Source organism: Antrostomus carolinensis, unplaced genomic scaffold (genome assembly GCF_000700745.2).
Source record: "Antrostomus carolinensis isolate BGI_N321 unplaced genomic scaffold, ASM70074v2 scaffold661, whole genome shotgun sequence".
Taxonomy (NCBI): Eukaryota; Metazoa; Chordata; class Aves; order Caprimulgiformes; family Caprimulgidae; genus Antrostomus; species Antrostomus carolinensis.
In genome coordinates, this window is record NW_010294543.1 from 27,960 (window position 1) to 52,472 (window position 24,513).

The following is a 24,513-nucleotide window of genomic DNA, read 5'->3' on the forward strand; positions in this document are numbered from 1 at the left end:
TGGGAAGTAGATTTGTTACAGTCTCAAAGATAACTGCTTAGTTTTAGTCTCGAGTTACCCTTTAGATTTGTGATAGCAAGAGTACTGCTCTGAGGAACAAAAATTAGGAATGGAAATTTTATTTAATTTATTGGTTTTCATAGCTAGTTAAGCTTTGAATCAGATCTTTTTTCCTTAAAATGAAAAAAATCAAATGCTCAAGTAACACATGTTGTGGAGTCTGTTATTTGTTATTTTTTTTTTTCAGACATGAACTATTCTACCCTCGTTTACAGAACTAAATGCACAAATTTAAATTTTTATTAAGTATTTTAGGACTCAGAATATTCAGATTATCTTTAAGATCACTTGATGCAGAGATCTCAGTTGACCAGACAGTGATTGTTGGGTTTTGGAAAGACCTGATTCTTGAAAATTTACATAAAATTTTATTTAAAGTTGTTTAGATGTGAGAAGAACAGAATTTATATAGATGCTCAAATATCAGTATTCTCACAATTTAACTGAAAAATAACTTTTCATCCTAGAGATTTTATAAAAAACCTTTTTGGAATGAAAAAGTATGTCTAGTGATATGTAAATATGACTGTGTACAGCAAAATACTGTATTTTACAGGAAGAAAAACCTCTGTAGATTATGTTGCCGTGTTGTTCACATCTCTAAACATATATATTAGTTTGTACTTTTAAACACAGCATTTGCATTGTGTAGACGTTTGCCTCCTCTGTTGTTGTTTCTTGGTAAAAATAATATCCTACACTTCCACAATCCACTTGTTGGATTGTGGAAGTGTAGGATATTATTTTATTGGGAGTGCATGCAGATTAAAATACTGTCTTCTATCAGTCTGCTGAGGTATGTGTTTTATATTCTGCATTTGGTATGTGGTCAGTTAGTCGGGGAAGCAGTCCATCAATAAACCTTTGTTTTACTCTGTTTCCTGTAGACAGGTGGAGATTTTCTTTCATTGGATGAAATACCTGCTCCCTGAAAGAGAACTAACAAACTTGAAAAAAGCATTGTAACACTGAGAATCATGTTGATGAAATGTGAACACTGAGTCCAAATGTTAGCTTATTCTGACAGATTTACAAATGAGAAAGTAATTTAAAATCTTGAAGGTATTCTATTTTACATTAGGGTAGTGAAGTATGTTCAGTAACCGTTGATGTTCACAGTGAAGAATTCACATAAAATTTTCATGGAGCTGAAGCTTACTCATCCATTTTCATATGAGATGTATTATAGCAGGGTGGCTTGTGTGATTTATGACATTTGTCAGTTTTTCAGAAAAAAAAGTATGCCTTTTGTATATATCTTCTCTCAGCTTCACTTTTTCATCCGTACAGAACCCGAAGGATTGCAGCAAAGCTAAGAAACTTGTGTGTAATATCAACAAAGGCTGTGGCTACGGTTGTCAACTTCATCATGTAGTCTACTGCTTCATGATCGCTTACGGCACTCAGCGAACACTCATTTTAGAGTCTCAGAACTGGCGCTATGCCACTGGTGGCTGGGAGACTGTATTTAGGCCTGTGAGTGAGACGTGTACTGACAGATCAGGTACCACCACTGGACACTGGTCAGGTAAGATTTCATAACTCAAATAATTTCTCCTTATTTTTTGCAGCTTCATTCACAAAGGACTATGTTGATACTTCTTTCTTTAATGTTACATGGAGCGTAATAACTATGACTGCAGTTGTATACATAAGCATCTTTTAAATCTTGTTCTTTCATTGTATTGAAAAATATTATCCTTATTAAGATATCTCTCTTTTGGCAGAGATTTTTTTTAATACAAAATTTTTGTATTTCATATTTAAATTATAATCCTTCAGCAGTCTGCCACTGTGTTATGTGCAAGATCTGAATCTAATTTTTATGGGAAGAGAGTATTAAATAGAGGCTGTTGTTGGTAAATTTTAAAACAATAAAGCATGTTTAAAATATAAAGCAAAAGAAATACGAAGAAAATGGTATCCAGTAGTCATTCACACACCAACAAAATAATGAAATAATTGAAATAATATTTAGTGCAAACTGAACTGACTTGAAATTCAGTGGCAGTGTTAAATACCTTTTTGTTTGTAGTCAATCCATTCTTATAGTAGGCTGAACAATTTTATGAGAATACCTAGACAGGCATTCAGGTTTGGAGGATCAGATAGCTCTGTTTGTCTCAAAGTAAACAGCGTCCTTTTTAATGGAATTCTTACAGTCAGCATCTTGAAGAATTATTAAAACCTGCAAGGTTTTCTAGGTTTTTTTCTATAAATTTAAAACATTTTTCAGTTATTTGTGAAAATCAAGTAGGCATACAGCACAACTGGAGATGGCTGGCAATATGCTAACTTTTTTGTTCTCTATTTACAATAAATACACGGAAATTTTTTTTAAATTAAATTTCTGCACAGATAATTTTTATTTAAATAATTGTCAGCTTTTTAAACATAGATTTTATTGACTGCTCCTCTTTTGTTACTGGTATTACAGACTTAGAAAACAGTTGGAGTTTATCAATGTTACAGTAAATGCAGGGAAGACACAGTTGATCAAAAAGAATATCACTGACTTCTTACCCAAGACTACGTAAATTTAGTGAGATGTCTTCATTGATAGGAGATTCTTGGAAAAAAACATAATTAAACAGTTGGGTTAGAGAGAGGTGGAATGTTAATTTTAATAGTATTTTGTATTATTGACAATTACAGTCCACATAATAATTATTGGATGAGTAGATAAGCTAAAAATAGGCATAGAATGGTTGAAACTATGGAAAAAACAATTTGGAGTGGGAAAACAGTAAGGGAGATATTGTGCCACTTTTCAGGCTATAGCTCTTTTATTTGTCAACACCGATGAAAATTTTGATTGTTAGCATGTGGCACATTAATCTTATCCAGAAAGGAATTATTGCTTAGTAACTCTCTGCGCGAGGACAGGTAAGAACAACTGATGCTTTTAAATATTTATGTTAGTTGTGCCTACAGTCTCCAGAATTTCATTCCACTATGTCCTGAAGGGTGTATTTAGCAGCAACAGTTGTAACTTGGATTTCATTGGGACATTTAAAACATTTGTGGGGATTTCAATAGACAATTGTGTAGACTACACTCATCACCAACAGACAGTGATGAGACATCATTTCAGCATACAGTTTTCTCATTAGAACTTCAGGAGCTACAGTATGACTTTTGCAAACCAGTACTGTCCCAGTGCCATAGAGACAATACACAGTTTGTCTGTTTGGATTAGAAAGCAGAGCTTTTCAATTCTGGGTTGACAGAAACTGTTTTCCTCCCTATTGTCTTAATTCTCCCTCTTCTGGTGTCTACCCCTGATTGACAGATTTTAGATGGTTTGTAAAGTTAGGTGCAGGAAAGAATGGCCAGATCTCAAAGTCATCAGAAACTGTACCCTGGATCCTACAGTCACAAGAAACATTCCTCTTCCTTCATTCCTGGCAGGTACAGGGTTACACTGTGTTTCAGGAGAACTCTGAACTAGGCACTGTGCTTGGAAATTACCATCAATTCTGAGAGGAAAAGAAAAATGTAGATGTTAATTCCTTCACTTTGACTGTCTTTCTGTCTTGGAAATGGTGGGCCATGTGGCCAGTCCCATAGCTTCTTCCAGACAGGGTAAAATTGTCTGTTCTGACAAGTGTCATTCCATAGTGATTGTGCCTCTCATAGTTTCTTAAATTATTTAAGTGGTCAAGCCTATTGCAGGCAGAACTCATACCTTTCAAGGATTTCTAGTTTCATATAGTGGAAGCATCTGAATCTTCAACAATTGTACTACTTGGCATGATTGCTTTATAGTTATTTCACTTCCTACTGAAAATTCTTGGGGGTAGTGTTGTATGCTAGGGTTTGTTCTTTTTTTGAGAACAGTGTGTTGTTTTATTTCATTTGTGTTCTTTTTTGTTTTTCCAGAGAATCAGTAACATTTCTTATTCATGTTGGATCCAATAGTACTTGAAGATCTTTGTTATCTGGCTGATTAGCAGTTTAGTGAGGAAATGTGCCCTGGAGGACAGGTAGAGGAAGGAAAATTGCCTATGCAGTGGACAATTGAGCCCAGGGCCTATTTGAGTCCAGTCATAACAAGAACTAAACTTCGCAGAAATTTCCTTGATCCTACACATTATGTGTAAGTGTCAACCAGATCTCTTAGTTTCCACTGTTGTCTTTGTGGAAGAGGTTTTACAACTATTTTTCTACTTCAAAATATTCCTCCAATTAGGTCTTTGTAGATTCTTAGAAGGTTCAGATATGATGACTGCTGAATTCAGAGGAAGGCAGGGCAGGGTTAGGATGAAAGTGCAGACACAGTACTTGCCTCTCGAAAGCAAGCACTCATCTCTAGTTCAATAAAGCAGTATTTTGTCTTCTGTGGATGGTAAAGAACATTTCCAAGTCTTTATTTTACATACCACATCAAGAACAATGCTGATTAAAGGCAAAAACCTTTTCATCGTGAATACAGCCAAACAGGTTCCCTAGAGAGGATGTGCAGCCTTCATCTTTGGAGGCTTTCAAGAACTGTCTGGCTGAAGCCCTGAGCAACCTGTTCTGATCTCATGACTGAACCTGCTTTGAGGAGAAGTTTGGAGAAGGTGTCCTCCTGACCTATAAACTCTGTGATCTAGACAAACTTAGTAAATGAGTTCAACTACGGGAAGTGTTGATTAGGACTAATGATAACCTAGTCTTTTATCCTAATGAATTGGCACTGTCCAGAACCACCTAGAAGAGGGTGAAAGTACCAGAACAGCAGTCAAGTATGGGTTAAGTTGTGTCAAATTCCTACAAAGGGTCAGTTCCTCCTATTTTGGTTAAACATATGAGTCCTTGTACATGGAGGTGAATCTTACATCTTTCTCCATGTGGGTGATAGTCAGAACATATCAGAATCTTCAGTCTTCTCAGTAGGATGCTGCATACCCAGTGCATATGGAATATAAAAAAAATTAACTATTCAAGTCTTAGAGATCTCAAATTAACTTTTTCAGATTTACAAAATCCAGTTTACAGATTGATGTGTAAACATACTTGTGTGTTTATGCATTGAAACAACATTTGCACATTGAAATAATGTCTGTTCTTCAAAGCTTCGAGATGCTACAAAACTTTTCTTTGAAAATTTGAGCATTTTTTGTGAACAAGAATTTTTTCCAAAAAAATTAAATATTGGAAATGGTTGAATGTTTTCTAAAAATAAGTAGAAATGGAAAGCTGATATTGGAAACTTCAGCTGAAGTTTTATTTACGTTTGGTGAAGTTAGCAATTGGAACTGCCATCTAGGCATGGTTCTGGGCTGACTGCTCTGTGTGACCCCAGAAATTAGTTGCAGGGAGTTTTGTGAGCCTTGCGTTTAGCATAAGCAGCTGTAAAACAGTGTTCTGGAGCACTTATGCACACATGGCTTAAAAAGACTATAGATTTTCCTAAAAATATGTTAAAATATATAATGATTTCCTGCATTGGGCTCTTGCTGATGAAAGTGCAAATAATGTTTCCTTTTAGCTCCCTGTAGGTTTGTTGTTTTGTTTTGGGTTTTTTTAAATTAGTTTCTAGATCAGGATGAATAGTTTGAAGGCTGAATGCATGAAATCTTTTGATGTGATTTTTTTTTTTTTTTTAAATTATGGAATGCCACTAATTTGAGATAGATTTAATCTCTAGATTTAATCTAGAGATAGAAGACATTCAGCTACAAAAAATAATCATTCTATGCTTAGCCTACTGGCTAGCCACACACACTACAAACTGTGTTAAATTTTAATCTTCATGCAATAGCATGATCACTGAGGAAGAGTGATACTGATGATCCATCGCTTTTACTAACTTCAGTGTGGCTTCCATAGGAAACTTCACTGGATACCTAATTGCCAATAAATTTGAAAGACATTCAATCTTGCTGAAGATCTCTGTAGGTATTTTATGTCTTTCTAAATTTATATAGATTTTTTTTTTTTTTTTTTTTTTTTTCCCTGTACCTTTACAGGGACAAAGAAATCTGAAATTCTTAATTAATTCTGTACTTAAAACCAGTTTGTCTGCAAAACCACTCCTTAATTTTTTTTTCCTCTACAACTTGTGAAATCAGCAGAGGATTTTCTAGATTTTCACAATAAATGTCTAAAAATGCATTGACATTTAAGTTTCCATTTCTCATAAACAAAATGTTTCTCCTACATAGTATGCTGTGTTGTGTTTATTGTTTTTTAGTAAAAGTTTTTAAAATTCTGTATCAAAAATAGTCATACAAGTGAATGCTTCTAACAAGATATCAGTGTAAACTACAGAAATAGGCCAAAAAGTCAGAAAATTAGATCTTCTTAAAGAACTACTTTCATATAATCTGCAGACCTGCATACATAGTAATTTGGTAAATTATGCTTCATGGCAAAATTGTTTAAATCTGTACATTTATCTTGCTTCTTTTAAAATTAAATTTGCTCTGCTTGACACTTTTATTTTAGATCTATTAGCAACATAAAGGTTTGAGGTTTCTGAAGTCGATATCTTCAGCAAAACAATTTAGATAGTAATCTCCTCTACAAAAAATTAAGAGGCCTGTATGAGTTGAGTATATATATGTATTTACAATATTATTAGTGCAATCCTTTCCTAACTAGATGTGAAAGCTAAGCTCTTCTGCTTCAGAAGAAATTAGTACATTTTTGGAATTTGGGAAGTAGGGTGAATTTTAATAAGCAAGCTGATGTTAGTCTGATAGCAAAAGTTTAATAAGGCATGTTCTCATCTGTGTGGAGAATTAGGGGTCATGTCATCCGTTGTCATCTCAGGCAGGAATTGTTCTTTGCATTTGACATGGTATTCCTACAAGTCAAATTCAGTTTTTCTAGCTTAAAGACTGAGAAGTCTATGGCAGGTTTTTGCAAATACAGCAGTTTTTACACTGTGGCATAACTTTGCCTTTTCCTTTGTTTAACTCACTTTCATACTGTCATTCTGAGGAAAAAAAAAAACCCAAAACTTAAGAGAGAATTCTGTGCATGTTCTTTTTAATTTTAAAATTATACCTTTCCTGCAATTGTAACTTACTTGTAATTCATTTTTTCCTTGATATCTATGGCCAAACTATTTATTCCTAGTTTAGGTAGAAATTGTTATAAGAAGCATGTATGACTTCCTAGTAGTAAGAGCCAACATATAGAGAACTTGTGAAGACATACTTATGATTAAATTTTTTATTAATTTTCTTTAAAATAGTTAGTTATATTGAGCATGAATATTTTTAATTGCCAGGTCATAATATTCTGTTATCATTGCAACACGCTAAAACAGGGTTGACCTCTTTTTATCATTTTTTACTTGCTGATTTATGATGTCCTGCTGGCATTCCCCAATAATGCATTTGAAGGAGGGCTATGAAAGAACTAAATAAAAAAATGGAACCATACAATAACTGAGAAAAGAAAACAGATTAAGAGAAAGAACAGATTAATATATGGTTAGAAGTCATATCTGCATTACATGATGCAGGGGAATGAAGAGATATGGAGGTAAAGAAACCTTCTACATGCTTTAAATAAGTGTATGCTCCTTCCCATAAGGCCTGCAGACCAATAAGATAAAAGATAACTTGAAAAAGGAAACCTGAAACAAAGTTTCCTGCAGGTACCTTTGAATATTGGCTTTGCTGCCTCTAGCCATGGTTTGACGAATGAAAATGCTTTTAAGGCACGGGTACCCGGAGGGGGAAAAATGGCAGAGCTTTTCATTTGGTGGTAGTGCCAGCTTTTAAGTATTCATTGAACTGTGATCTTAAAATATGAATTAACTAATGTGTTTATATGTATAATTCAAGAAAGGGGATACTATGGGTACACAAAATTAATTTTTAATTTACTGAAGGCAATCAGGCAACAGTAATCAAAAGGGCTAAATGAAAATTGCAAACTCAAACCATAAAAAATTCTGCAGAATTAATTGCAATAAATAAAAAGTTTCATTCTGTGAACTAGATCTTCCTTGACAGTAGTTTGTCTTTTGTGTAAATCAGATGAATATTTAGTAATAGCCTAAAAACCCCTTTAACTTGCACACAATTGTATCAATTGTGTTTTGCTCCCATATATCACTCTTCTTTATAAAATCTTGCAGAAAAATGGATCAATTTCTATTTCTAATTGTTAATATTTTTTTTATACTCTGACTTTCATTATTTACATTTTAATTCAAGCATATTTCTGTTACCATGAAGCATACTGGGGAATGGTGATTTGAGAGAACGGAGCAGAACAGCAATCTGTCTTGAATTTTCCCTTTGTTTCAGTTACATTAATTTTAAATCAAGCTCCTGATACTGCATAGATTTTTTGTTGTGAAGGTGCTTTGTTAGATGCTTTATATGAAGACATTCTTGTACATAAGCATGAAAAAAATATTTAGACAATGATAACTCTTAAAAGAGCCTTATAATTCTAATAAGGTAGATCTGAGTTTCCAGAGCAATGCAGTAGCCTAAGCGAGCAAAGTGTGATCCTTATTTATGTCGAAGTGGAGAGTTACTGAATAATAGCAAGAAGTTATTTTCACCTTGCAGAGCAATGCCCAGGCTGCAGCACACTGTCTAGTTTTGTTATCTGGCCTTCAGAATGGATATTGATAAATATGAAAGGATTCTTGGAAGAACTACACTGACTCAAGGTCAGAAAAATCTGCTTTACAGTAAGAGATTAAAGAACATCATTCAGTTTAAAAATGAAACAAGTTTAAAAAGCTGGTCCTGCTGCATTTTATAGGCATTTCTATAGAGGAAAAATGTCTGCTTGTAGACAAAAGCATGTGGCTGGATAATTCGGATTGGAAATAAGGCCCTTTTTTTTTTTTTGCACAAAGATTGGTCGATTACTGTAATAATTTTTTCAGGGGATATAACAGACTCCATCAGTAAGTCTTCATTCCATCAAGTTTATGTGTGTTCTTGAAAACTGTGTTTTTTTCCTTGAAAACTGTGGTCCCTTTCAATCATTTAATATTTTGCATGTGTGGTGTAGAAGGTTATTGTGATTTCAGTGACCCAGTTGGAGTTGCAGTCTAGTGTACAAGCTGGGATGAGGGAGGCTGAACAGAGCTATCAGCAACTGAGTAGCTGTGCCTTGGATGAACACAAGCAGAGCCATTTATTTTAAACAGTCCTTTACCTGCTGTTGCTCAAGAGTTTGGGACAGCAGAAAAACAAAAGGAAAAAGAAGTTGACACATTTTTTTAAAATGTGTATTTTACTTTTTGAGTGAGGTGAGACAATCCATGAAAAGAAACACAAATTATAACTCAACTCTTAGATGTTGTCTTTGAGCATATGGCAATCCTTTTGAACTTTCAAATATCAGATCAGTGCTTAATTTTATGAACAAAACTATTAGTGGAATAAAATAAACAAAGTCTTAGAGACTAATAGAAGTTAAATTCATTTAACCAGCTGATCTTACAGTGAAGGAAAACACTTCACATATATGGAGAGGGAGAGATTGATTTGTGTTAGTGAGCCTACTTTACTATATCTAATATCTTTGAGGCCATTGCAGATCTCCTATCAAGAGTTAGAGAAGGTTATAAATTCTGGAAAAATATATTTTCTAATGCTTAAAAATTGACTTTAAAGTTGAGGTGCTTTGGAACATTCCGAAATCCTCTTCTGATTAGAAGTCTTTGAGTAAAAAACATTGAGTTTATAATATTCAGAAATAAAAATGAAACGGATAGAGGTGCATTCAAAATCACACACAGGGTAATGAGGCAGATTTCAGTATATACCCAGTATATGCTCCAAGGAGATTATATGGAGTTTTTGGTTATTTCACAACCTTGATTTTCTTTTTTTAATGCATGTCCATAAAGTATCTTGACATGTTCCAGTGGAAAGTTAAGACATTTGGCTTTCTTTATTGGTATACCGCTCTTAATGTTTTGTAGTTACAATGTAAGTTTAATTAGTCAGGAAGAGTAAACAAGAGAAACCAGATAAGTGAATTTGGTAGAGGGAAAAAAATCTGAAGTGGCCATCCACTTATCTAAGAGAAAATAAAAAAGTTCTCTTTGCAACCTAGAAATCTTAGAAAGCAGAATTCTAGTAAATCAAATTCAGCTTGTGTGAGGGTAGGGACTTCTCGATTTAGGACACTTCATATCATTTATAAGATTATATGCTGTGTGTGCATCTCACAGACCTCAGAAACAAAGTACTGTCTTCTAGACAGAGGGATGAAACTGAGAAAAAAAAGGAGAAAGAAACATAATTGAGACTTTTAGTGATATCATAGAGTTATCTGGCCTTCAGCTTGCAATTCTGGCATTGTTGTGGAAAAACATTTTCTGCTAGGCTGATAAGAAGGTGCCAGAAGAAACAGAAGCCTATTCTATTTGAATGGGAAGCTGAAATTCCTGATTTGAAATGTGTGTATAGCCACAGAACAGCATATCAGAAACTTCTGGGATGTTTCAGTACTCACAGTAATTTATGTGAGAAGAACAGATGATGTCATGAAGCAGAGGTATAGCCTTGTCTGCTTAAAATAACAAATAACATTAAATAAAAGGAATCCAAACATCCCACTACAATGTTTCATTTATAGGAGCTACATAAAAAATAAGTCAGACTGCTTATGTAAAGGGACTAAACGCTTGCAAGCAGCATGGAGATTACAGAAAGCATGGACCAAACTCATACCAGCTGTCAATAAAACCTTTTTTAAAAGGCAAATACAGTTGAAGTTGCTTGATGTTGTTAAAAGGCATTAAAACAAAAACAAAACAGATTTTGTACAAATGAGAAGAATAGGGAAGAATATAATTTCTAGCAAGTTAGATATGAAAACTTGGTAAGGAAGGCCAGAAAAGATTTAGAGGAGAAACTTGCTAAAGGCAAAAAAATCTGATAATAAATCCTTTTTCAAACATATCAGAATAAGGAAGCCTGCCAGAAAATCTGGAGGGCCAATAGATAATCAAGGGATGAAAGGAGCACTGAAAGAAGGCAAGACTAATGCAAACTAAAAATCTTTCATATCTGCATTCATCATAGAAGAGATTAGAGAGGCTCCCATGCTGGAATCCTTCTTCATAGGGGACACATTGGATGTTCTTTCTCAAAGTATTGTCCCTTAAAGCATTTTGCAACAAAATATTTTGTTTATAATTGCTATTTTTTTATAATTGCTGTTCTGCAGAACAATGGAAGGTGGCTGAAGGAATACCAGTTTTGAAAAAAAGGTTCTGGCAAATCACAGACTCTGTATTGGATAAATTGACAGAAATAATAATAAGAATCAATTTAGGAAATACACAGAGAAATATGTTACAGTGGAGAAGAGTAAATGAGAGTTTTTTAGAAGGAAATAATGTCTCCTAAAGTTACCAGATTTATTTGAGAGAGGCAAAAAAGATGTAGATAAGGAAGACCGATTTAGTTTAATATCTTGCACTTCAAGAAAGCGTTTTAGAAGGCTTCCCCAGATGTAAACTGCCATCTGTAAACTGAGATAGAAGAGAACCTCCTGATATACATAAAATTAGGTTAAAAGAAACCTCAGAGGGAAAGGGTAGAAATTAATGATTAATATTCTTTGGAGGAGTAAGTCACCAGCAGACTGATGCGAACTCTGCACTTCAACATATTCGTATATCATCTGGTAAAGAGATAGAATGTGAGATGGCAATATTTCTAATACCTAATAATGAGGTATTTTGGTTAGTGAAGGTGAAAATTCTTTGTGAAGAGTTACAGAAGGCTCTTGCAGTAGTAAGTGACTGAAATAAAATAGCAGATAAAAGTCTGTGTTGATAAAGACTGGATAATGAGAAAGAACAACCTTGAACTATACATTCAGTGGTGAGATCTGACTATGTCTTGCTTTTTAGGAAGTGTGGAAGCACATCCAGTGGTCACTATGCTGTAGTAACATCTTTGCCTAAAAACCTGTGCTTAAACTTAGTGCGTGATTAACATTTGCTTTTCAACATTTCAGCTGCAGTAGTAGAGGGTGCCTCTTTAAACAGTAATACTGAAGGTGGCTCAGTTCATGTACGGTGAGAATAAGGTCTTTCATTTTCAGATCACAAGTTGATATCTATGGTTCAAAACCAGTCTGACTTGGTGTTTGGTTGCATCTCTGAAATAAGTAAATGGATTTCTTGAGCCTCTGCTGCTGTTGACCCCTATTTTGGCAGCCTTGCCAGAAGCAGAAAGGCTTGCATGAACAAAGCAAGTTGAATTCTGTTGTCCCCTCTCTACCAAGTTCAGAATAAAGCCCTGTTGATGATGGGGTGGTTTTGCCAATATTTTGCATTTTTTGTGAGTAAGTAGGGAATTACAAACTTCAGTTTTCTGCACAGCTGTTTTTGACAGAATAACATTTTCTTTCAGAAAAATATAAGTAGAAAGTATATAAATAGCTGTAACTTTTTCACAAGAACGTTAACTGTGGTCTGTGTTAAAATCGTGTAGCTGTGCACTGTCATTCTCCTTATTCCTGAAAGATCTAATGATCTGAAATCAGAATTATGGGAGATGCAGTCATTTGTTATAACTAGCTTTATTTCTTTTGCTTTTACATAGAAGAATGTTTGCCTTTGGTCTTTCAGTGGGTTTGTTTTTTTTCTTTTTTTGAAAAGTATTTTATTTTATTTTAGCAATATTTTTAACATCGTCTTGTAACACAAAATTCACTTGTGCAATCCCACATCTGTCAAACTAAACGAAACCTATTTGTACTTTAGTAAGTTCTTCATAAAATACATCTGTGTGCTCTTTCACACTATAGTCAATTAGCCCAAAATATTGAACGTTGATTCTGATTAAGCCATTTATATAGGCTGAGCATACTATCAGTTCTCATTTAATTGTGTGAGGAATTACATTAAATCTATTCTTGATAAAGGAATGATGTTCTTAGAGGTTGTTTTCCATGTCAGCAGCATTTTTTAGCAGGATGGGAGATAAATGGGGAATACATTGTTTTTAAATACAGCCATTGTTAAGAAAATTTTCCAGTGGCAGAAGTAAGAATATATATATTTCTTTGATGTTTGATGTATATAATTGCTCTATCTATCCGGTAACATTCAAGGAGCAAAAATGTGGATATTTTATAGAATTAATTCTCTTTATGTAATTGTTAATTTAGATTAAGGTTTGATGTCTCTATAAAATGCAATTGGTTGATAATAGTTCCCTGCGTGGGCAGGACCATAACCATACTAGCAAACACAGTGTTCAGTGAGAATTATTTAGGTATGTTGAAGTGAATGAAGGTAAACTAGAACAAAGGATTTTTATTCATGAATAAATGTGTCCACTGAAATAATTCTTTTCAAAATAGGAGGGGCTTATTTCAATCCCTACATTTCTTGATTAGGGGAAGTTGAAGCACTGCTGTTAATTTGTAGACTTGGAAATCCAACAGGTGCCTGAAAGGGGTGAAAAAAGGACTCTTGGCTCTGTTCTCTGCAGTTGTACCAATAACTGATCACATATTTGATCACATATCTTATGCTGTTCATATGAAATATTTCCTTTTGGACTATGGCTTTCCTATTTTCCTAAAAGATTGATGTTGCCCCAAGATACTAGCAAAACTATGTGAGTAGGTTAGTGATTAATTTCAGTTTTTTCTCACAAGCATCGTAGATAATATATTATAGATTGCTAAACAAATGCCAGGTGTCCATTACAAACTGTAAAAGTTTTTTGCTTAACTGTCCATATTCTAAAGAATTGTTCCATAAGCAAAACCAAATTGGCCTAATATTAGAGTTTATTTGATTTAAGGCAACCATTATGTACTTGAAAAGTTGGACTGTAATGTCTATACTAGGGAAGAATACAATTGTGTTTTGTGTTCAGATGAAAAAAAAATCAGTGTTTTTTGAATATGGAGATAGGATTAGGCAAATTGAGAGTAAAATTATCTCAGAAGTATGTTAGGGCTCAAACAATCTTTACAGAGTTTCAAATCTTAATCTGAGTTCTTTGTTTGGCTGCATAAATTTCAATCTAAACTGAAGCATTCTCAGATTTTGGGGAAATTACCACTTGCATTCAAGTTTCAAATTACTTTCTAATGCATTACTCTACTCATTACAATGTCAGCAATGTTATGGTTAAGTAATATTTCTTACTTTTAAGCAATTTTTAAACAAGGATAATCTGAACTGGCAGCTGTGGGGTCAAATTCAAGTCATGAACACATTTCATCTAAACCCTTCCTATATCTTGAAAGTGGTTACCACCATTTCCAGGTGGAGGGCATCCCAGAGCACCTCCAGCACTATGGGTTATCACTTTAATACTTAGGAATGTATCATTTATTATGCAGTCAACCTTTCTATTAATGCAGATGCTATTAATTCAATATAGAGAGGCTGTAGCTCAAGGCTGAATATTTTATTCTTTTCAGTATAACTTTGCCAAATCCTAAAGTGTTCCTGTCTTTTTGCAGTTGAACAATGAATGAAAAACAAGCTCGAAATGTCAGCTAATTACTCAAGATCTGTTTCTTGTATAGATTCAGAATGTCACACTGAAAAGATGCTTTTATAGCTGCGTATTTTGTTAGACATGAAGAATTAATTAAAGAGGCAAAGGGTACTGAATACAGTTTTTCCACCATTTGAAATAACTGAAAGTTATACCAGACTTTTAAGGCAGAAATAATTTTTTGCATTTTATATTTCTGTTTCTCACTCTTTATGCCCTCAGCCCACTGATTTCTTCCTAGTGTTGTGAACAGATAAGAGATTTGCAAACCTGCATTTTATTACATTGGTCTTCTACCTACATTGAAAGACACACATTCATATTTTTAACATTTCATATGAAACCATAAATACTTGATATGCCAAGGAAAAAAAAAACCTTTACTATAATCTCATATTTTTGTAATTACATGCCCATGAATGCCATCTAATATGTTTTCTAGATAAATAATTAGAATCTATTTTCCTTTATGTGCTGTTACGTAAATCCTGGGACAAACCTCAACTACATGGGTATTCTGTTTGCAGTGCCCTTAAGTCCTGTAAGAAACAGTAGTGGTTTTAAGTTTCTAATAGTGCTGAAATTAATAATACTTCATTACTGTAATAGTTATGGAGAAAACTTTCATATTTATATGCTAGTTATCTTGTTGTTTGTTGTTTCTTCCATTACATTTTCCCCTTATTTTCATTGGAAAATTCAAAATTCTGTCTTCAGATGATAGACCACTTGAAAATGGGTATATATATTCTGTGACTGAAGACCAGAAAAGTTTTATTTTCCATTATTGCAGGGTTACACTCTTGTTTTCCCCCTTTTACATTAGTAGGGCATATGAAGTAGAATTTGTCCCTGTTTCTCTCAGTTTATTTCAGATGCCCTGGTAAGCTGAAGTGTGCCTTAGTGCTATGAATTTCCAACAGCTTAGTAGTTTTATTCTCTGCTGTTTTATTTAGGACTAACTAAAACGTCTTTTTGTCCATGCACACCTTGAGGGTTTTGTTCCATCTGGACTTGCATGTGAAGGTGTTTTTACCCATTCATTGAAAGAAGAGTCTTCCAAGTGTTCAAATTAGGACAAGACAAGACTGGGAGCTCAAGTTATAAACCACTAGCTCAAAGAGATGGTAAATGTCTTGTTTAAACCGGCTGCCTGGACAACCAACTCTGAATATTAAGCTCCATCCTCATGACCTGTTGGAAAAGCTTATGTCTCCTAAAATAACTTCTTGAGGTTTTCTTAGTTTTTTTATGTGCTTATACATACTTGTTACAGGCTTGTATGTATGTCCAGTTAGCCTTAGAGATCAGTCTCTGCAGGTAAGTTGAAGGATTATTGTAAAGTAAGCTGTTGATCTTCTATTCCAGAAAAGACAACCTAATAATCAAAGCAAGTATTGGAAGTTTTTTCAGGTATACAGTAATTAACTTTACACTGAAATAGAGAATAAGCTTCAGTGGAATTGTTGTAAATCAAATCCAAAATCAGTTTTTCTTCACTATTGCTGTAAACATCTCTTCTATGTGATTCCCTAAGTTATTTCAGCTACCCTTATGTAAGATCTTACTTTTTAATCATCAGCTCTGGCTACTGTTTGCATGAATGACTAAACCTGGATAACATGGCAAAAACCCTTTGCATTTATAAAAGTGTATTTGCTTTTGCAAATACACTTTATGATATTTTCTGATAGCTGTGGAGCTGGAGCTCTTCTTAGACAGATACCCTTTCCTGTAGGCTGTTTAGATGAAATGAGACGTCGTTCAAAAGCAGTTTGAATATATAAAGATAAAAGGAAAAATAAATTACTAGTAAGCTTCGTGATTTCTACTTAGTTTGACAGTCTACTGAAAATGTCTTCACTGACTGTTCTACAAAGTCAATTTGTGCAATCATACGCTTCATCTGTAAACTTTCCAGCTGGCATGCTGGCTATCTAAACAATTGAGGAAGGGAAAAATCTTTACTTTTTAATGTTCTCTCAAAGTGATGTGACAATTGCCATAAAAGCTTCTAATAACTGATGAGAACTTTTCAATAGAGTCAAACAGAAATATAGGCCTTTATAACACAGCTCACCTGTGCTCACTAAAAAGGGAGTGGAGGCCCTCAAGGCATCAGTAGATGCTACTTCTTTAGTTTTGTTAGACACAGCTATTTCAAATGCAGAAATCTATACACTCATTTCATGCTTTCATTATGTGCAAGAGGGACATGAGATTAATTTCAATGAGATTCACTGAAATTCATTACTTATTAGGAAAGTAAGAACACTGTTTGTCTTTACATTGTGATTTTGATTATGGGTAGGATTTTCAAAGAATCAGAATGACATGGGAAAATAAATACGACTGGAAGTCAGTGGAACTCGCATTACAAAGACATATTGGTAGTTCAGGAGCTCTGAAAGTGAGAGGTTTTGCTGGAGTGGAAATAACACTACCAGCAAAGTTTAAATTTTCTGGGGCAAGCTAATAAAACAGTATTTTTGACAGGGAATTATTTTAGCCAGGTTTCTTATAAGAGCAAAGTTTTGTCATCATGCTGTACCTTTCTATCTGCTCCTTTTTTTTATCCTAACTTAGTACAAGTTCTGAGTATTGGGTGAATTTTGGCCAGATTTAACTGAAAGAAATAGGTCTTGTTAAGGTCTCAAAATAGATAGCCTGAATACGTGTATATAGGCACTGAAGTCAATATTCAGGCTTACCAGCAAGTGGGGAGCAGTGACTGATCACAGATGTCACTCTCCAACAGGCAGACAGTATAGAGAGCGGTAAGAGACATGGGAGTACGTGAGGGTAGTTGTAAGAGTTGAGCAAGAGAGGAGAGGAAAGGATGCAGGAAAAAAGCTGTGGGAGTGCTGCCTTGGGAAAAGTAAGAGAAGACATGTTGGCATGTTTGAGAAGAATTTAGTTTATTCCCTCCTGAAGCTATCAAGAGTCAGCCTCTTGGGATGACAGATGGGGCAACACTACCCGTATGGCATGTAAAACCTGTGAGGGGTGGGGAAGACTGTATTTTCAGTTCCTTTAAAACTGAATTGTAACAAATTTATTCCCTGCCTGCCTTAAAAGATTTGAAAGTAATCACAAACCATGTTCAAAAACTTTGTGTTAAGAATGTACAAAGTAAAATCTTAGAGAAAAAACACTTAGATATACAAGTTATATTTTACTTTGACTACTTTGAAAGAAAAATAGGGTTTGTTATCTCATTTTAATGCCATTTTATAATTCAACTATGGCATAAAATCCTTATTAGGTGACTCTAATGTTTGGAAATGCCCAAAAGATAGTTGTAGGAGATGTAGTCTACAGTACAGAACAGATAAAAGCATACTTTTTCTTTCTTCTGAACTAGTTGGCAATTCAAAAACAGCATAACACACCAGAACTGTGCATAGTTTTCATTTTTTATTTTGTCTGCTTTGCAAAGAAAAGCATTAAAAGATCATTGAAGTTGATGAACCATGAACCTGCTGTCTTTGCAATACATAACAGTAGCCAGCAAGACAATGAGGAGCCTTGTGAGAATTCAGCACAGCCCCTCTCACCGTATCCTATGCTAATCCAGCAGCATTCCTAGCACTCTGCCTTATCTTGTGTGATTGAATTTAGAATTGTTCACTCAGTTGGGATGAGGTTTCAAATTGGCAGTAAGTCTTTCAGGTTGTAGAGCTGAGGTAAATAGAGTTGTGATTAGCTCATGCAAGTTGATATCAGCTTAAATAAGTCTATATTATAAAAATGAAAAAGCAATGAAGCTATTCCATTTTTATCTGAGTTTATTCGGTTGTGTTGCTAGCAGTGCAAACTGAAATTAAATTGAAGTTCTCATTTACAAAACAGGAGTTTCACAGTGTTTCTTGGCATACTTTTAAGGACAACTTCTTGAAAGAATACTTTGAAAATAAATGACAAATTTTGAAATAATAGGAGAATGAATAAAGTGCTTCAACAGGTTTTCAGTTAACATTAACTAATAGTATTGATTATTATTTGAAATGAGGCTGATATCTTGCCGTGCAAAGTAATGAACACCCAACAAAATTGCTCATCCAAATGCAGGTCTGAACCAGTGTTCAGATGGCAGGAAGTGAGGTAAGGTCAAATGACAAAACTCCAAAGGTCATTTTGAGTCAAATCAACATTCTTCAGGCTTCAAAGAAATTGATATGAAAGATACAAATAGCAAAAGTATCTAAATAAACTTTAAATTAGGAGGACAAAGATTAAATTTGAAAAGTAGACAGGCAGTAAGATTATCATAGAATCATAGAATGGTTAGGATTGGAAGGGACCTTAAAGCTCATCCAGTTCCAATCCCCCTGCCATCAGCAGGGACACCTTCCACTAGACCAGGTTGCTCAAAGCCTCATCCAACCTGGCCTTCAACACTTCCAGGGAGGGGGCATCCACAACTTCCTTGGGCAACAGTTATGCCAGATCATGACAAGTTATGTAAGTCCTGTGAGCTATAAATTAAGCAATTAAAGCACTTTGGGATACTGCAGGGAACCAAAAGTTCTGCTTTTTGTAACACACGGGGCTCATGTCAGTATTTAAAAAAATAATCACTGGGACCTTGGGAAATTGAAACTGTATTACTGATGAACATATCCAAAAAATAGTGATAAATAAGAACTAGGTGGTGCAACTGGCATGGGTTATCTAAATAAAAATCAATTTCTTTACAAGTCCATGATTTTCCTCCAGAGTCTGTTGTTGTGATAAAAGAGTGAGCATTAGAAATATTGCAGACTTCATGAATATTACAAAAACATTGAATGTTTTGATTATGCAGTGAAGGAAAAATGAAATAATTTGTAGAACTTGGTAGAACGATTATTGAGGATAATCCAAACTTAGAAATAGCACCTAGAATAATTTGAAAGTTAAACAAGCTATAAATAGAATTATACGGGCAAATTTTGTCAACTGTAAAAGCAAAATAAATCACATTGGAAGAAGTAGCTTGAAGTATTGCTGAAATGTAAATGACCTATAACAACTCTAGAGGTATCTTCCAGCCTGAATAATTATATGATTCTGTGATCAGATGTCAAAGTTGGACCTGCACTGAGCAGAGGATTCGACCTGATTAACATGATGATACTGTGATTTGAACTACCAGCATCAGAAAAAGATCTAAGCATTAGCATGGATCATTACCTTTTATGGCTTATCTATTATTTAACAAAATACAGCTGGGAAGTGGAAGAACTGAAGAATTTTAAAATTTAGAGAATACATAGCTAAAAACTGAAGAAATGTTTGGATAAAAGATAATTCTGTAATGTTAACCCCACTGCGCTATCTTCAGTTGAACAGCTGCAATTCTTATCAATCAAGAATGTGAATTGTTCTGTAAGGTATCTGCTTGCCTATCAGCTGGATTGAGTTTTGGTTATCTACTCTATCACTGATTTTGATTGCAGCTTATTTCTGAGTAAACTAAAACAATATCCCGCTATCCAAAATTTCCACGACAGTTTTTTAAACTATGCCTGTTGAAAATAGGACAAGATCATTTTCTATTAGGAATCTTTCAACAAACACTGAAAAAAATAAAAGTGCTCAGTAGAATAAGAAAGGTGTCACTTGCCAATGTGACTATTGCAGAGAGTTGTTTACTCCTTCAGGTTACTAAAGAGTTACTCTTTGTTGTTTGTGTCCAGGACAAAAGCAGACAGTTGCTGTAAGTTTTCCTTTTATTGGATCTGCTATCTCATTCTTTTTAAAGTGAGTGATGACTAATAGGAATTTTCTTCATTGTTCTGAATGATAGTAAAGGTAATAAAAACTAGAAAGTTGTCCAGAAGTTTCCTAGAGTTGTTCACACATCTGTGTGTTTGATTACACAGATGTTCCAATCAGTGATGTCCAATGGCTGTGCTTCATCAGAAGTTTGTATGTTTGGATGAAGTAGATTTATACCCTTCGCCCATTTCTAATGCTGTAAACTGTTAACAAAATAGAACATTGTTGAAAATAGTGATGACTGTATTGATTTTAAATTATTTCTTTTAAAGAGCAGTTACATGCATTGTCTCCAGATGACATTCTGTGTGTCAGATTTTGTCAACGGTTAGTAACTGGTAAAGGTCCTGAAACATGAGGGACTTCTCAAACCATTTCAAAATTTCTAATTATAATAACAACATATTCTTTGATCTGTATTTGTGAATATTTCATTTTATGACTTTCCATTTGTTACCCATACTCTCAGGGATAATGCCCTTGTTGGGTCTCACATTGTGTCATTTTACAAAGTAAGGAACTCGTTAATCTTCTCTGTGAAACAACCAGATAATATTTTTAGCTCCTTCTCAAAAAATAGTTTTCTGTATCTCAAAGTGCACTCATTAACACTTGACCTAGTAGTTAGTTTTGCAAAAACAAATTGTTTGTTTTGCCTTAATGAAATACATTTTGTTTGTTTCTGGTTTTGATTCGCAGCAAGTCTTTTGCAACGTCATTACTATTCAAACAAGGTATCGCATACAGTTGAAAGCTGAAATCTTTTGGGGGGGGGGTTGGCTTCACAATCTTTTTTGGTATTCTTGTGATTTTGGTATATTTTAATCTAGCTTGTATATGCTGAGAGCTTTCCTGGTTATTGCTGGCCAATCTCATTTTCTTCAGAATTTTAAGACAGTCCATGGAAATTTTTAGAAGCACACTTATCCTTTGAGGAGTATGTTACAGTGTGTTCAGTGCTTTTCAGAATGCCTAGTAACAGGTCAGATCGCTCCATCAGCTTTATCAATTGCAAGGCTTTCCAAATGGCTGTCTTTACACAACAGCATATTTTTTTAAATGATAGAATGAAGTTTAAAAACTTGTCAGGGATACCATGCTTGATAAAAATGCACCTTTTTATATGCACCTTAGCATCTCTGCTTTTTCTCCTCAAAAGAATTGCAGCAAATTTCCTTCTCTAACTTAACACTGGAATATTTTCTTTCTTCTCTTGGCTAAAATTGCTATTACGTCTTTTCCCACCCTGTTCCTTCCCCCCGTCTCACTTTTAGGGGGAAATGGTAAAAATGATGGAACTTCCAGCTTTCTTTCATACCATCCCCAAGCTAAACATTTCTTGTCTAGACTTCTGACTAATACTTCACGTCTGCACCAGGTTTAGCACTCCCCTGGCTTCAGGCTTCTTTTCTTTATTGCAGCTTTCTGAAGACATACTGATAAAATATTATCTATCTTATTATAAGAAAACTTAAATGTTCAATACTTTTACTAAATTTATGAACTGTTACTAAATCTTTTCCTGCAAGTGTGATATAATGAATGGTAAAAATATGGATTAGCTTCTTGAATTAAAAAGTATCATCCATACCTGAAGTACATATTCTATGGGAAATCCTTCTAAAAGATCCCTTTATAGTGGTGTTGTACAGTCCAGTGATGAAATATTATCATACAGGTAGATCTATGATGACAGATTTTCCAAATCCATTAAAAATTAACAAACATTCCATATTTAAATAACCCTATCTCAGAGAGTTACTGCTGAATTTTGCCTAGTTTCAGTAAGCTCACTGGTGTCAATGTAGCATTCTGGCAATACATGAATTAATCATACAGGACTTTGTCACAAATATAGTGAAATCATTTTTAGTGCATGCAAAAGTGTTCTAACCTTAGGGATTTTTAACTGTTCTTAAAATAAGACTTGATATCAGTGCACTGAATTGATTTTTTTCAGCCATTAGATTTACTTGGTCATCAACAGTTATATGAATTTGATTTTTTTATATTTAAAACAGTTTTCTTTCCTGATTGGTAAGTACTAAACAGAGAAATAGTTGTCTTTGCCAGTAAACATTGTGGACAATGAATACATTCTTCTGGAGTATATTAGCACACTAAAAATCTTACCAGAAATGTTCAATGTTTCAAAAATGCAATGATTTGTATTATGTTGCCATGTATATAATTTATTTCAGTATATGAAGATAGCTTTGAATTCTCAATTATGTAGACACTTAGGTTTGTATAATTTGTAAAAACTCTTTAAAAATATTTAGTGGCTATTGAGCCTTGGATGAAAGCCCCATCTAAAACATCTGTATATTCCACTTTAGTTAATATTTAAAGATAACAAATTCTTACCTGTATGTGAATTACATGCTTGTATAGTGCTTGTCTGTTTTCCTTGATCTATTTAATTTGCTACTTATCTTCATAGTTAAAGTTCTTCAGGACAGGAATTGTGTCTTTTTCTGTCCTTTCTCCCCCTCTGTCACTAGAGTAGCTAATTTAGTGGTTCTAATGATGTCTGAAATGCTGAGATTTACTGCAGTGAAATGTATTCATTCATACAGCAGCAGGGCTGTAGAGGTTTATTTTAACAATTTCTTATGCCTTAAAATATTTATTTTTTAAACAAGTAAATGAATTTTAAGCATTTTAGATAACAAGTCTGTCAAAGTAAGCCTTAGCACACAGTTATGGTGTAGTTGAATATAAAAAGGTATGAATATATAAACAGGAACACTTTTTGTATTTTATTAACTACCAGACCTTCAACTTTGTTCCACTGGAGTGGATTGTTAGCTATGGTTTGTACTTAAATCTAGTCTAGACCTATGATTATTTTTTTTTAATGCTATTTTGAAAAAGTAGAGCATTGGTTAGATAGTCTTTTTGAAGTTGAAGATACCGTTTAACTGATACATTTGGGATGTTGCTTGTCAGTGGTAAAGCTTATTAATAAATAAACTACTTGACTCATCCTAGTATGTATTTTAAAACAGGTGAGGCTAATGATAAGGATGTTCAGGTGGTGGAACTTCCCATTGTTGACAGCTTACACCCACGGCCACCTTATTTACCGTTGGCTATCCCTGAAGACCTGGCTGATAGGCTAATTCGTGTACATGGGGATCCTGCAGTGTGGTGGGTCTCACAGTTTGTGAAATACTTGATTCGTCCACAACCTTGGTTAGAAAAAGAAATAGAGGAAGCCACAAGGAAACTTGGTTTCAAACATCCAGTGATCGGGTGGGTATTTAGTTTTGTTTCTAACTGTCTGTGCTTCAATATGTGTATATAGTGATTCCTTTTTAGGACAAAGTGTTTTATGGTGATTATCCAAGAGCCTCAAGCATTTCATGGGGAGAGAGGGTGAGGGTGCTTTCTAGATGAAGCCATTCTTTTTTAACTGTGCATAATACAAGTTGATAACGGGTACTTCTTCAGCATACTTGCTTACCTATAGTTGGACAGATATATGAAAGATGGCTCAATAGAAGGTTTTTTTTGTATGTCCTTCCATATCAAGTAATGTAATACAGAATTCCATTAATGTAATTGCCTTACAGCTTGTATTCCAGGCACTTTTCTGTCTTGGTCTTCTTTTCAAGTGCCTATGGCCTTTACATTTGAGGAAAAAAGGCTAAGCCTACATTTAACATGCCACAATCCACAACTAATTTTATTCTTGGCTGCACCTGAATATGCTATATACTTTTCCCTTTCCTGCCACTGTTTTCATTATTATTGTTTCTTAGCAGTAACTATGAATTGGAAAGGTCTGTATGGGGAGATATGGGGAGAAGGAAGGAAAGCACCTATGGGCAATAAAGAGCAGCTTGTGGAAAAAAGGTTTTATTGTCATGTGACATGAAAAATTTTGCTGCTGCTGTACTAGAGTCTGTAAAAATTGCTTCCTTTGCCAGAATTTTCCTTCAATACTTAATCTTTCTTTTTGTAGGAGTACACAATAGTTCTGTCCAAATGTTAGTTGGCTTTTGACTATTGAGTTGGTAGGCCACATCACCACTGGTGGATCTGAAGACTTATTAGGTTTCAAGCAGATAGGGAAGATGCATTTTTAACTACCTTCATTCAAACCTTGCATTGTAACTGGTGTGCCAATAAATGATGCAATTATTCCTATTTTGCTTTTGAGCTGTATTGATCAAGCATTATCTAGCTCCGCTGGATAACTTGACCTTCTGCACAAAAGGAATAC

The 24,513-nt window shown here is 34.4% G+C and overlaps 1 protein-coding gene across 2 annotated transcripts in view; it reads left to right on the top strand.

Moving 5' to 3' along the window:
- The window catches only part of FUT8 (fucosyltransferase 8), a 63,541-nt gene that overhangs the window by 26,091 nt on the left and 12,937 nt on the right, over positions 1-24,513 (top strand). For both annotated transcript variants that reach the window (XM_010177635.1, XM_010177636.1), the window contains exons 5-6: positions 1,351-1,588; positions 23,294-23,540. In XM_010177635.1, coding sequence (XP_010175937.1) covers positions 1,351-1,588; positions 23,294-23,540 — 485 coding nt within the window. The remainder of the gene's footprint in view (positions 1-1,350; positions 1,589-23,293; positions 23,541-24,513) is intronic.